This window comes from Sorghum bicolor, chromosome 10 (assembly GCF_000003195.3).
Source record: "Sorghum bicolor cultivar BTx623 chromosome 10, Sorghum_bicolor_NCBIv3, whole genome shotgun sequence".
Classification (NCBI taxonomy): Eukaryota; Viridiplantae; Streptophyta; class Magnoliopsida; order Poales; family Poaceae; genus Sorghum; species Sorghum bicolor.
The window spans coordinates 42,969,938-42,983,517 of NC_012879.2; the positions used below are offsets into that span (position 1 = coordinate 42,969,938).

Here is a 13,580-nt window from a genome sequence, read left to right on the forward strand (position 1 = left end):
TCACCACGTTAAATGAGTTAGACTTGAACCGGTCTCGGATCAGAAAAATGACTTAGACGAATCGTAAAACCAGCTAACCTCAGGGCTAGGAAAGTCTGTCCAATGGGCTGTAAAGAACCTAGCCTAGCCAGTTTAGGAATCTAGCTAGACCAGTTTTGGCACATTGGACCCAAAACATTCTTTATTTGCTTAGGCTTTAAACATGATGATCCATTGTTTTTCATCGCTTTGATGCCTAAAATCTAGTAGTAGACTTTTTTGTGTGTCAACATGGTGTATATGTGTTTATGCACAACGTAGATGCTGTTTAGTACTCTAATATATACTGTAGCTAGCTATATAATAATTTATTCTAAAAGTAACTTACTCTAATGTGATTTTTAGTTTTGATAACTACTAATATACTCGCTTTGATTTCCTAAAAGATGTTTTGAAGTTATCTTAAGTCAAACATTTAAAACTTTAGTAATCACAAATAAATTTTTTGAGTTGAATTTAAAAATTAAAAGTGATGTAAGTAGATTCATCTTGGAATGTAGTTCTATAAAAGTATATATTGACTATATTTTATAAATATTTTATAGTAAAAATAACAGCCAAAGTTGTTTTTTTGAACTCTGTCTATGTCCAAAATGACAACCTTAGAGCATCTCCAGCGATGCTACCCAAATTAAACTACCTATTTGCCAGTTTAGGTAGCCACCCATTTTGATACTACCTATTTTTTGTTGTTTGTTTTAGCAGTGCTACCAAATCAGCCTACCCAAATCTATCCTCCAAGAGAATAACATGCGGGGCACACGTGTCATCATATCTCGTAGATGCTGAGGAAGAAGATGAGTCAGGCAAGCCACGCCAAGTAGAGCACCACCACCGGGGATGCCTGTGTTGCCAAGGGTTGCCTGCATCGTCCAGGGTTGGCCGCGCATGCCAGGGCCGGACATTGACACCGCCTATGGATAGTAGCCGCCAGGAACCACTGCCCGGGATGGATCCGTGCTAGGGAAGAGCCGCCGACGCTATGGAGGAGGCCCGTCGTGGATCTACACTAGGCGCTGGGGAAGGGACACTGGGGATTTGCTTTGGGAAAGGGCAAAAGACCACAAGGGATCCTTGCCACCGCACGGGAAGCATCGCCATTGCGCTAGGGAGGGTTGCCAGAAGCATCGTCAGCGCACCCGGGAGGGCCGCCTAGAGGAGCTGTCGTGCTGGAAAGGGCTGCCAAGGAGGGCCACCACGCTGGAGTTCCCCATCCATGCCACAGAAGAAGTCCTGAGCAAGCGCATAGAGAGATCGCATGGAGGAGAGAGAATTTTTGGATAGTCACCCTAGCCCCAATAGAAGTTGGTAGTGGGAAGGGGGATTTGGGTAGCCAACAACTCTGTTGGGTCAAAGTAGGTAGTCTGTTAGAGCTAGTTTTTTTGCCCCCACTAACTAAATTGGGGATAGGTAATCCATTTAAAGCAATTGCAATAGGCTCCTGCTTAAACCTCCTTAGCTAAATCTGAGGCTCAAGTCAAAAATCCAACTCCAATAGGGGTAATACTATGAACCCAAAATTTGTGTGGGCATCTAATCCTTCCACTAGGCCCAATTTCATTGGTCCAACACCCCAACCCTCATCCCACGACTTCCACGTGCGCTGCAAGAACTCCCTCCACTCCGACGACCTCGTCCACTCCGGCAACCTCCTCCTCTCCACCCCCTCCCTCCGCCACACAGGAACCTCCTCTGCTCCATCCCCTCCCTCCGTCGCGCCGAAAGAGGAGCACCACCGTGCAGGTCAATGAAGGCTAGGGCTCCAACTTCCTCCCTCACGGTGCGAGACCTGCCACCTGTTCGCATGCGACTGCCCCTGCTCCCCTCCCTTCTCACTGGTCGACGTGACTACGCTGCTCTCTCCTTTTCTCATCGGCTCGCTTCTCTCCCGTGGTCGATGCCCCCTCACTCGACTCCCTCCACCGTGCGGATGCAATGTCCCAATCGTGCAAGCATGTTGCTATGCCTCCTTACCTTGTGTCTAAAGAGAATGAGAAGAAAGGTCTGACTTAATAACGTGTAGGTCCTCTATATTATTGTCATTTGACGTGGATTTTGAGGGGGCTTTGTTTAAGGATGGCTGGTGGAGTAAAAGAAATTTATTGGATATTTAGGGGGGGTTGCTGAGTTATTACTCTGGGAGCACTAAAATTTACGAGATCACACTCACGATAAGTCCTTGTTTAGATTCAATATTTTTTGGATTTTAACACCGTAGCACTTTCGTTGTTATTTGACAAACATTGTCCAATTATAGAGTAACTAAGCTTAAAAATTCGTCTCGTGATTTATAGACAAACTGTGCAATTAGTTTTAGTTTTTATTTATATTTAATGCTCTATGTATGCAAGATTCAATGTGACGAAGAATTTTTAAAAAAAATAGTTTTTTTTAACTAAACAAGCATAAGTCTCTCGATACACAAACATTTTACCTTTTGTTATTATTTTCTTGGTTGGTTATTTCAGAGAGGGCCTATCCGGGCTGCGTCTCTCCACGGCGGCGTGCGAAGCCGCGTCGCCGAAGGGGGAAGAGCGCAGACGGATCAAGAGGCTGGAGGCAGGCACAGCCTGGCCCGGAGCCGTCCGCCGTTGGGTCGTGGCGCCTACTCCACCCCACACCACCCATGTCCTCCGCCTCGTGCCTCGCCCCTCCCGCTCCAAGGTTCCGGGTTCGGCTCCCACCTCTCTCCTCCGCCGCGAGGCCGTCACTCGGCTTCGGGCCTCGGTGTGCGGCTCCAGCGAAGGTACGTCTCTCTGTCCGCTCGGTTCTACCTGCTTGCGCATGTGGGGGTGGTACATACTTTGCCCTCATCTGTTTCTTCTGTTGCTCGGATTTGTTGAATTCTGCATTTCGCTGGTTAAATCTGGGCTTCAGACTTCCAATTTTGTTGCGCGTGCTGACTGATTCCAGGTTGGAGTTCTGAATTGGTTAAAGAAACTCGTATACTGTAGTGATCAGTGTATCCAGTTCGTTCTAGGAACTGCAATATTGCTCATCACCTGACTATGTTATATGCTTAGCCAATCTGTTACTCCTTTTTTTTTTGTCTTGGAATAATCCGGAGCTTCTTTTATCTTTCCTTTGAGCTTTTAGGGATGGACATTGTGGCACGTCTCATGCTTCAGAAATGATCAGGATGGGCCAACAACATCTGACGAAGGTGATGGCTTCAAGTACGTTGCCCAATCACAGAGCTCCGGTGGTGTAGAGGTGAAAGAGGAAGAGGTGAGTACCTCAAATGAGGAGCAGGTGCAGAATTTCAAGGACAGGGATTGGTTCCTGCAACTGCAGAAGGCAAGTTTTATTTGCTTGACTTGTTTGTAATTTGTACTCTAGTAGATTTGGACATGTAATGTACTACTTGGATGGGATGCTTGAGAGAAAAAGTATCGCATCATTCTTTAGGATACAACAAAGCTAAGACTACTACTACTTAACTGGATTGTCGACTTATGTTCCCTTGGTTGTCTGATAATTTCATGTAAGAAACTGAAATGAAAACTATTAGTCATAATCATAAAACTGCTATAGAATTTTTGTTACAGCTGTTTTCATATGGCAATTTGCATGCTGTGTTAAATTTGTAACTATTAATCAGGACATATCACAAAATTGTATGTGTTTATATATTAGCAAAGATAGCAGCATTTGGCCACCCAAAAAAACAATTGTTGCTATTCTAAGTGTTTAACTGACCAAACATCATACTTGTAATGGTTTGAGAAATGAGAGTGTTATTGGGTTTTGATGGAACTTAATTGAAAAATATACTAAACTGCACTGATAGAAATAAATAACTGACCTCAATAAATTCAGCTTTCTAACTTATTATGGATATCCACTATCCAGGTCTTATAGCATTTCTGAAGAGAAAAAAAATATGGGTTTAATATAAGCTTACTAGCATCTCTGTAGTGCCATTTGTATGCACAATTTCCTGGATGTTTCATTCTAAGGCATATAAAGTATGAAGAGTTGTCAGAAAATGGTTCTGCCATGCATGAGGTTCAACCCTGAAAATTGCTTTGCTTGAAACAAAAAAGTTCAATTTTTTTAGAGGTAACAGGAAAATGGTTTCAAAAGGCAGATTTTATCCTATTGATTTGTCAGTATCAACCATTTAAATACATGTAAGAAATCTATTTTCTGCTTAGCTGTGTTTGTGAGTTTTTTGTTTTGAAAGAGTTGGCAGGAGCTCTGCCTATTCGTTAAGGGGAAATAAATTTTATGTACAGAGTGGCTCTAAGGCCAACTAAGATGCCCAACCGGCCAAAGTGGTACAAACTCTAGAAAAGGATGAGTCCCAGATCCGAAATGGGGGCTATCAGTGTGCAGTTGCAAAAGCCCTTCTATATTGTTCTATGTCTTCCTTGCTGCGCTCAGCCACTTGAGTGGCTGTGTAGTACTTGTCAAAGGTTCTGCGATTGTGTTCTTTCCACAAGTTCCACATGGTATAGATTGCCATTCCATTGAAGTCGCGCTTCTTTTCTTTTGGGATTGAGAGCGAGGCCGACTCCCACCAGTGTACCAAGCTGTTGGATGGCGTCTGGAGGGCTGGCTGTAGATTGATGCGCTCCCAAGATGTCACTATGCTCCATGTCGCTTGCACGAAGGGTGATGTCCTGTTTCTAGCGGGCCATTGCAAAGTATACATGCATCCTGATGAGGCCATCCCATCTAGGATGATCATTTTAATGTTTAGGACAGAATTAAGTACTGCTGGATATAAACTTGCAAGACAATTTTGTGCATTATGCTACACTTTACTGCCAAGCTCTTTAGTTTGGCATCTTGCATGCGTTTTACCAGTAATAAATCTAAATTGTACTAAAAGGTCAAACATTAGATAGAATACGTAGTTTATCAGGCAACACATTCTTCACCGTCTCATTGTTAATAGTACCATATTACCATTAAAATTTTACTGCTCTACTATGTATTTTGCTTCTTGGAGGAATATAAGGCCTTGTTTAGTTCCTGAAGGAAAAAATTTCGCGACAGTGTAGCTCTTTCGTTTGTTTGTGGTAATTATTGTCTAACCATAGACTAACTAGGCTCAAAAGATTCGTCTCGTCAATTTCGACCAAACTGTGCAATTAGTTTTTATTTTTGTCTATATTTAATGCTCCATGCATGCGTCTAAAGATTCGATGTGACAGAGAATCTTAAAAAATTTTGGGTTTTTGGGTGGAAGTAAACAAGGCCTAAGTATCTCGGTATTTTCATTGTCTGGTCAATGAGAATTCTCTATTTGTGTTTCAGATAAAAGAAAATTTACTGGGCAGAATAGTAAGATTTCAGACAGAACGCTGGACAGTACCTTGGACTGGACAAACCATTGCTCAGGTTAGTTTTTCCATCCATCTTCTGAGGTGACACTAATGCTCAGTTGCAGCTTCATATTTTCTATGGCTGAATGACCTGTTTATGTGTTAATTTTCCATTAGTTGGCAGACTGCTGAAATTTGAAAAATGCAATGTACTGTCAATGTGGGTCCATAGTTTCTATTGTAGTCTGATTTTTGCCAACCTAAACTTTGTGGGGACTAAAAGGCTTTGCTGTTTGTCATACAGTTCAAATGAGAATTTTATACATTTATCTCTGTTTCAGTTATGGTATATCTTCTCTCTCATATATATGCTAGCAAGATTTATACACATAACAGAAACAAATGATGGATGGCATCATTGAGGCCTAGTTTCACATATGGGGAATGCTCATTGTTGATTCTCAGTAGGTAGTTAAATCAGAGGTGTTCATCAAATCTAATGATCCCTTCGGATCTTAGCACTTCACTTGAAATGTGCTATAAGAAGAAATGACACATTTGTAATTTATGAATGCAGGTCATGATTTTATGGATTGCCACATTTTGGTTTGTGGGTTCCTGGATAGTGCCATTCTTGGCTCATGCTGCTGGGTTTAGCAAGGAAACATTGACACACAGAGGCCAGGCACTATATAGTCTCTTGACAGACATAACAGAAGGCCTTGCTGGGATTGCAATCCTTCACCAATGCCTTGGTAGATTCCGGCCCCTTCCTCCTGGCTGGTTTGAGTTCAATTTGAAGGGCAAATGGCATTTGGATGTAGCATTTGGGTGCCTGTTATTCCCATTAGTCAATCTGCTCTCTCACATAAACATCAGCCTAGTTCCAATGTCACCAGGTCCAGTTGTCGGGGTTTCCAGTGTAGAACAGTCCATTGTGGCGCGTGATCCAGTAGCAATGGCCCTGTATGCAGTGGTAGTCACCGTATGTGCACCTATATGGGAAGAAATTGTGTTCCGAGGATTCCTTCTCCCATCTCTAACACGGTACATGCCACTTCCATGGTCGATTCTAGCAAGTGCTGCTGCTTTTGCACTCGCTCACTTCAATGCACAGAGGGTGATGCCTTTAGTGTTTCTTGGAGTGGTGATGGGAGGGGTCTTTGCAAGATCGCGCAACCTACTGGCATCGATGGTGCTGCATAGCTTGTGGAATGGCTTTGTGTTCTTGGATTTGATGAAATGAGCTGAGCTGGTATTATGGTTTCAGTTCAAACTTGGACATATCTGCTGGAGCCTCGTCTGAAAATGTTTTGGTGTAACATGGACAGGATTGATTCTATTCTTTCTGGACAAAAACAAGTCATTTAATGCAGCGGTGAAATAGAAGAAGTCATGTAGTCTGAAGCAAAGAGGGAACAGTTAGTGCAGGAAAATAGACAACAGAAGAAGTGTTTTTTTTTGAGAATTTTATGTAGATGATTAATCAATGCAGCCTTAGGACCTGTACCCAGCTTCCAGAAGCATCTGCCACATTTTTGTAAATTACATACGCGGGAGAATAATTGTCTCGTCGTGTATAGGATTCCCCGTCCATATTGTTAAGGAAATACATGATTTCCTGTCATCCAGTGCCATGCCTTGAACGCCTGAATGGCTGTATGCTTTGGATGTTTGTACTTGCATGGTTCTTTTCTGTACAAGCTGCTCATTCTAAATTGTGCACAAGTTATCCAACATAAAATGGACACTGCCAATCTTGAGTCTGGTGATAGCATGGGTTTGTGCTGCCCTGAGTTCCTCTGCGGCAACCTCCTTGCTAGATGGACACCTAAAGCATGCTGGAGAAATGATCTGGTTGCAAATCTCCCTTTAATTAATTATTTTTCATTCTCCTCTGTACTAAGAAGATGCCACGTGATATTACCATCTCATATTAAGAAGATCACGCAAGTGCTATGTACTCCTCTGTAATAAGATATAGGAGATATGTACTTCTCTGTACTAAGATATAGATTCAAGTTTGTTCTAAACTATGCAAAGTTTAACAAAATTCATAGATAAGAGTATTAAAATCTATAACATCAGAGATGTAGATTATGAAAATATTTATGTTCCTTTTCTATAGTTTTGCAAATCTCCCTTTAATAAATTATTTTTCATTCTCCTCTGTACTAAGAAGATGCCACGTGATATTACCATCTCATATTAAGAAGAATCACGCAGGTGCTATGTACTCCTCTGTAATAAGATATAGGAGATATGTACTTCTCTGTACTAAGATATAGATTCAAGTTTGTTCTAAGTTAAACTATGCAAAGTTTAACAAATTTCATAGATAAGAGTATTAAAATCTATAACATCAGAGATGTAGATTATGAAAATATATGTCCAATGACACTGATTTGATGTTGTAGCTATTATGTTCCTTTTCTATAGTTTTGGTCAAAAGTTAACATAACTTAACCTATGACGAATTTATATTCCTTATATTTCAGGAAGGAGTGAGTACATGCTTATAAGAATGACAATAAAAGAAATTAGATCTTTCTTTAAAAAGAAATTAATAAGAACAGAAAAACAATGCTAAAAGACAAATGGAAGATGCTTATAAGAATGACAATAAAAGAAATTAGATCTTTCTTTAAAAAGAAATTAATAAGAACAGAAAAACAATGCTAAAAGACAAATGGAAGATGCTTATAAGAATGACAATAAAAGAAATTAGTTCTTTCTTTAAAAAGAAATTAATAAGAACAGAAAAACAATGCTAAAGACAAATGTAAAATGCTTATAAGAATGTCAATAAAAGAAATTAGATCTTTCTTTAAAAACAAATTAATAAGAACAGAAAAACAATGCTAAAGACAAATGGAAATTGAAAAAACTAAAATACGCCGTCCGTGGGGATCGAACCCACGACCACGTGGTTAAAAGCCACGCGCTCTACCACTGAGCTAGGACGGCAACTGTTTCTATATAATCAAAACTAACTATAACTTACTCTTCTAAACGATGCTAACAAAGTACATGCCTACAAGGAGTTATCAAGTATAACTTTTCGCGTTCGAATCTAGCTACTCGTGCGAGCTAAGCATTAGAACATATGCCACTGAATCGAATCATATGCTAACAAAATATTCAGTGGCATACCAGTGTAGTGATGTATGTATTCTCCTAAAGCAGTAGTACGTGTGGCGTGTCCATACCAGTCATTGTAAAAGCCTCCAAAACAAAACCCAAAGCAGCTGATGCATTAGAGCCATCGCAAAGTCTCGAAGCAGGCATCAATTGCAGTAGATTCGATCTAGGCATCTCAAACTATTAGTGAGGATGTTGCTTTGTCCACGCAGCTCTTCTACGCTGTGAAATAAATTAATGGAGCCTCCGTGCAACATGCCATCCATGAAACCGAGGACTTGGCAGTTGGCACTTTAGCGAGACACATGTACATCACTGATGCAGCAACATTATTATGAGTACCAAATATCACCGACACCACCTAATGTCATTGGCGTTGCTTGGGAGGATCAGCGGGCCTAGGCAGAACCGGTGGGCGTCATGGAGTTTTGACTCCCCCAGTCCCCCTTCTACCACTTCAGCTTGGACCCGTGATGCATGATTGCCTGTTACCACCGTCGTACCTATGAACGGTGCTAAAAAAATACTGTTTAATTAGTGGACATTAAGCTAGACAAGGAGCGACCATTAAAAATAGCAATGGGTAATTACCCGCTGGGTATATACTACCCATACTCTTACCCACGAATTTACCCATACCCGTGTACAGGTAAGAGTTTTTTCCTATGCTTTTACTCATGCGGGTAATGGGTAACCCATGGGTTATCCTTACCCATAATTTCAAGAATATTTGCAAAGAATAAATACATGTTTGCATATATCAGGCTCCTAATTTCAACCAAAGCATCACAAATCCACCCATGCCCAAAAAACCCTAAAAATAAGCGAGCAGTGGAGGGACATGGATTTAGGGGTAGGGCTACAACCTACAGCCGCGCGCGTGTTGGCTGGTGGTGGAGGCGCGGTGGCAAGAGCAGGACCAGGACTGTAGGAGAGCCGTCGAGGAATAGGGGTGGCGGTGACTCCAGTGAGGTAGTGAGAGTCGCGACGCGGCTTCAGGGGCCATGATTCTAACATATTAAATCGGGTTTAATTTACCCATGGGTTAATGGATATGGGCAATAAGTCTCATACCCTTACCCGCTTTACCCGCTAGGTAAAGCTTTTTTTCTATTATCTTACACATGGATAAAAAAAATAGTCATACCCTTACCCTAATGAGATAATTTACCCATCGGGTTTCAGATAAAAATTGCCATCTTTAGAGACCATGGCCCACTTTAGCCTCAACTAAGCTCCGTCCCTGTATGGTGACTCCTTGTGCATTTGTAATTTATTCCATCTGTTTTAAATTGTAAATTATTTCATGAGGTATTTACTCCCACCATTTCAAATTATAAGACTTTCTAAGAATCTTAAAATAAAGAGAGTATATGTTTGTATAAAGGACATAGTTAAAATGACTATAGGAGTAAGTAGACAAGTAAAAGAGGAAACGATAATAAGAATTTGAATTTGAACGCACAATTTTGGAATATATTTGATTGTTTATACTGAAATGCTAGTTTTGCATCCACTGTTAGGTCGTGGTGTCTTATCTAGTTGGTTAACTGATAGTCTAATTCAAATTAACATTACCGGGTTGTGAGAACGTCCGTATGAGACCCAACTCATCACTTTCGTTATTTTCGATAAGGCCGTTAGCACAAACCCTTGACATCAGGCCGACAGAACCACCAAATTCTACGTCCGATCTGTGTAAAACCTGCAGCTTTCAAAACCCCGTGTCCGGCAGCAAAAATTTACAACCATCGAGTTTTGGAACTTTGAGGATGCCGACTTTCAGTCCATGTCCACCAGACCACCAACCACCAGCGGAAGACCCAAACTATCAAGTCATATAAACCATCGAAGCAGCCCAAAATACCAAAATAAATTGGACCACAGACAACGCCGAGGGACTATCAATGTTTCGCGTTCCATTATAGACCAATATAGTTCGATGCATGAATGAATGGACTGTTCAATTTAGACCTTTGTTTTTTCAGTTACAGAAGGCAGTGCATTAGATCTAGGACAGACCCACAGCTTGCGTAACGAGCAAATAACTGGGTCATCATCTTCCCGGCAGCCAGCAATATCATCAGCCCATTGCATATTTCTGAGTCCAGCTCCTAGCAGTAGATTCGTACTTCACGCGATCAGTCTTGTACATGTGAGCAATCTCTGGGACCAAAGGATCGTCAGGGTTTGGGTCCGTAAGAAGGGAACAAATTGATAGGAGGACCTGAAAATTGTGAGCATGCATTAGCTAAAGATGCAAACTAGAAAACTTGACAGATGTGTTCAGGAGGTTGATATGTTTCGGTTAATCTGCAGAATCTGCTAGATGATCCCAACTTCTTAAATAGGCTACACTAGAGTTATCTTGAAGTAGCTTGTAGCAAAGTTACAGCGAGAACAGTAATCTTTTTTAAGTACTAACCTTAGAAACTGTCAAAGCAGGGCTCCATTGTTCCTTCAAGATATCAAGACAGATGCTCCCATTGCTGTTGATATTCGGATGGAAAACCTTTGTCTTGAATGCAACCTGAAAATGTAACAAATGATGAGCACATAGACAGGTCTTTCATATTCAGTTGGATTGCTAACGCTTTGCAAAGAACAAGGTTGGGTCTCACATTAACATGTTAAATAATGAAACCAGTATAGAATGGAATGACAAAGTAGTTTCACAGATAGCATATAGTATGAAGTGCACAGATTATAACATGTCATGGGCAGTGTCGATACTTGTTGACAAGCAGCACATAAGTGTCAAATTCAGAATTAGTTGGAGACATTCCATGCCAGTAATTCTTCTAATTGGGATCTACCCATCCAGGACATAAGTGGACAACTGGTGTAACAGGAATGGGGGTCCAATAATTCATATGAACTGACGGGCATCGACAAATGGAAACTAACTAAAATTGAAACAAGCAGTGATCTTATATACTCCTACAAAACTGTGCCCATAGCAAATAAACAAGAGAACACTAATGTACCTTGGGTGGTTTGAATGGGTAGTCCGGTGGGAAGTGAATAGAGACCAAAAATACGCCGCCAGAGTATGGGCTATCTGATGGACCCATAATCGTCGCTTGCCAGTGGAACATATCTTCGGCAACAGGGCCTGTAGATGGACAAAGAAATGCATTTTAGTCATACAGATTTTCTTGATACCCTGATAATTCAATATCAATCTTCCACAAACATAATAAAAATTTGCAACACAACTGAAGACTGTTGTTCTGTACATACTAGATTTGCTAGTGTCACAGAGTAGGGCCTGATGGCCCTGCAAGCACTCAGAAGGTTTGTATGCTGAAGCACATGAGTACCATGGCTACACTTATCTAAACAACAACGCTGCTTGCTTGATGCTGACAAAATTACTCAAAAAAAAAAAAGACCAGCAGCAGGCCAGGCCCCTCTCCGGATCTAATAAGCAAACTTAGAGGGACGGCAGAATGAACACCCGTATGTCCAAACGAACCATACAGAAATTAAAAGCTACGATCTTTTTCCCAATTTTACACGACACATGCTCTTTATCCCATCAACAACCCGGATCACTATTTACAACCGTCCCCAGTGGATGTATACGCAGATCTGGCAACTACGCACGAAGAATCGCACCGCGCTGACAACCAAGCGCACGGAAGAAGTCGTCTCCCATCATGGAAAATTCAAAAAGTAAAGCTGTAGCAGTGTAAGAGGAGGAAGGGGGCCGGCGGGCGGAATCTAAATCACCTGCGCTGCATGAGGTGGGCGGATCCTTCTGCAGGTCCTTGAGCTCCTTGAGGATCCGCTTCGACGCCATGGATCCGGTCTCCTCCTCTCTTCCTCGCTAGTAGCCGAACTGCCGTGCCGTGCCGTGCACACCACAGCTATCCGAAAGCCCAACGAACCCAATCCAACTGGATGGAGAGGAGAAGCAGGAAGGAAGGAACAAGCGGGGACGGACTGGGGTGTATAAATACGGACGGGGAAGAGGGAGGGGGGTGTCGTGCAGGCGAAGACGGGGATTGGTGGAGGACGGAGCTGGTGGGTTCTGGAAGCTTCTCGTCGCAGGTCGCACACGGTTTGGACCGGAAGGGTGGACGAAACCAAGGCCTTGAAAAGTTTTCGGTACCGTAGCATTTTCGTTGGTTTGTGACAAATATTATCCTATTATGGACTAACTAGAATCAAAAGATTCGTCTCATGATTTACAGCTAAACTGTGTAATTAGTTTTTGTTTTCGGTTATATTTAATATTTTATACATGTGCCACAAGATTCGATGTGACGGGAAATCTTGAAAACTTTTTGGTTTTCAGAGTGAACTAAAGCCTTGTTTAGTTCGTAAAAATTTTCAAGATTCCTGATCACATCGAATCTTTAGTCGCATGCATGGAGCATTAAATATAGACAAAAATAAAAACTAACTACACAGTTTATCTGTAATTTATGAGATGAATCTTTTGAGCCTAGTTACTCTGTGATTGGACAATGTTTGTCAAATAAAAACGAAATACTACAGTACCAAAAACAAAAAGTTTTGCGAACTAAACAAGGCCTAAACAAGACCCAAGACAAAGCGCGTGCCGTTACCCCCTCAACATTCACCGTCCGTTCAAGATCCGGCGCTCCTGCTTGGCTGCTTCGTAGCCTCTGCTCGGCAACTGCAAGTCTGCGAGTCATTGCCTTGTTCACTTGCCAATTTTTTTTTTTTTGCTTTTGGTACTACAACACTTTCGTTTTTATTTAATAAAGTTTATCTAATCATAAACTAATTAAGCTTAAAAATTCATCTCACAAATTACAGACAAGCTGTATAATTAGTTTTTTGTTTTCGTCTATATTTAATGTTTCATGCCGTAAGATTCGATGTGACAGAGAATCAAGACAAGTTCACTCAAGAACTAAAAACTTTTCAAGATTCTCCATCATATCAAATCTTACGGCACATGTATGAAACATTAAATATAGATGAAAACAAAAACTAATTGCACAGTTTGCCTGTAAATCGCGAGACAAATCTTTTAAGTCTATTTGCTCCATGATTGAATAATATTTGTCAAATAAAAATAAAAGTGCTACCGGGTCAAAATAAAAAAAATTTAAATCTAAACAAGGCCTCAGGTCTTGTTTAGGCCTTTTT

General features: G+C 41.3%; 2 protein-coding genes and 1 non-coding gene across 3 annotated transcripts; 1 reads left to right on the forward strand and 2 right to left on the reverse strand.

Annotated features, from left to right (window-relative positions):
- On the forward strand, positions 2,507-7,012 carry LOC8058827. Its single transcript, XM_002437008.2, has 4 exons — positions 2,507-2,785; positions 3,136-3,336; positions 5,305-5,388; positions 5,890-7,012. Exons 1-4 carry the CDS (start codon positions 2,666-2,668, stop codon positions 6,556-6,558), a joined length of 1,074 nt encoding a protein of 357 aa, XP_002437053.1. The 5' UTR covers positions 2,507-2,665; the 3' UTR covers positions 6,559-7,012.
- On the reverse strand, positions 8,208-8,279 carry TRNAK-UUU. The gene has a single exon. It is a non-coding gene; the product is annotated as a tRNA-Lys (tRNA).
- LOC8073062 (ubiquitin-conjugating enzyme E2 28) lies at positions 10,351-12,523 on the reverse strand. The gene is made up of 4 exons (XM_002438417.2): positions 12,189-12,523; positions 11,441-11,568; positions 10,879-10,983; positions 10,351-10,680 (listed from the first exon to the last, which is right to left on the reverse strand). Exons 1-4 carry the CDS (start codon positions 12,256-12,258, stop codon positions 10,537-10,539), a joined length of 447 nt encoding a protein of 148 aa, XP_002438462.1. The 5' UTR covers positions 12,259-12,523; the 3' UTR covers positions 10,351-10,536.

Bases quoted from the DNA above. Each gene is read 5' to 3' on its own strand.
- LOC8058827 (XM_002437008.2), top strand. From the start codon at position 2,666: ATGTCCTCCGCCTCGTGCCTCGCCCCTCCCGCTCCAAGGTTCCGGGTT. The intron at 3,337-5,304 runs GCAAGTTTTATT...TTTGTGTTTCAG, and splicing joins GGTTCCTGCAACTGCAGAAG to ATAAAAGAAAATTTACTGGG. The intron at 5,389-5,889 runs GTTAGTTTTTCC...TTATGAATGCAG, and splicing joins CTGGACAAACCATTGCTCAG to GTCATGATTTTATGGATTGC.
- LOC8073062 (XM_002438417.2), bottom strand. From the start codon at position 12,258: ATGGCGTCGAAGCGGATCCTCAAGGAGCTCAAGGACCTGCAGAAGGAT. The intron at 11,569-12,188 runs GTGATTTAGATT...GTCCATCTACAG, and splicing joins GCCCACCTCATGCAGCGCAG to GCCCTGTTGCCGAAGATATG. The intron at 10,984-11,440 runs GTACATTAGTGT...TTACATTTTCAG, and splicing joins ACCCATTCAAACCACCCAAG to GTTGCATTCAAGACAAAGGT.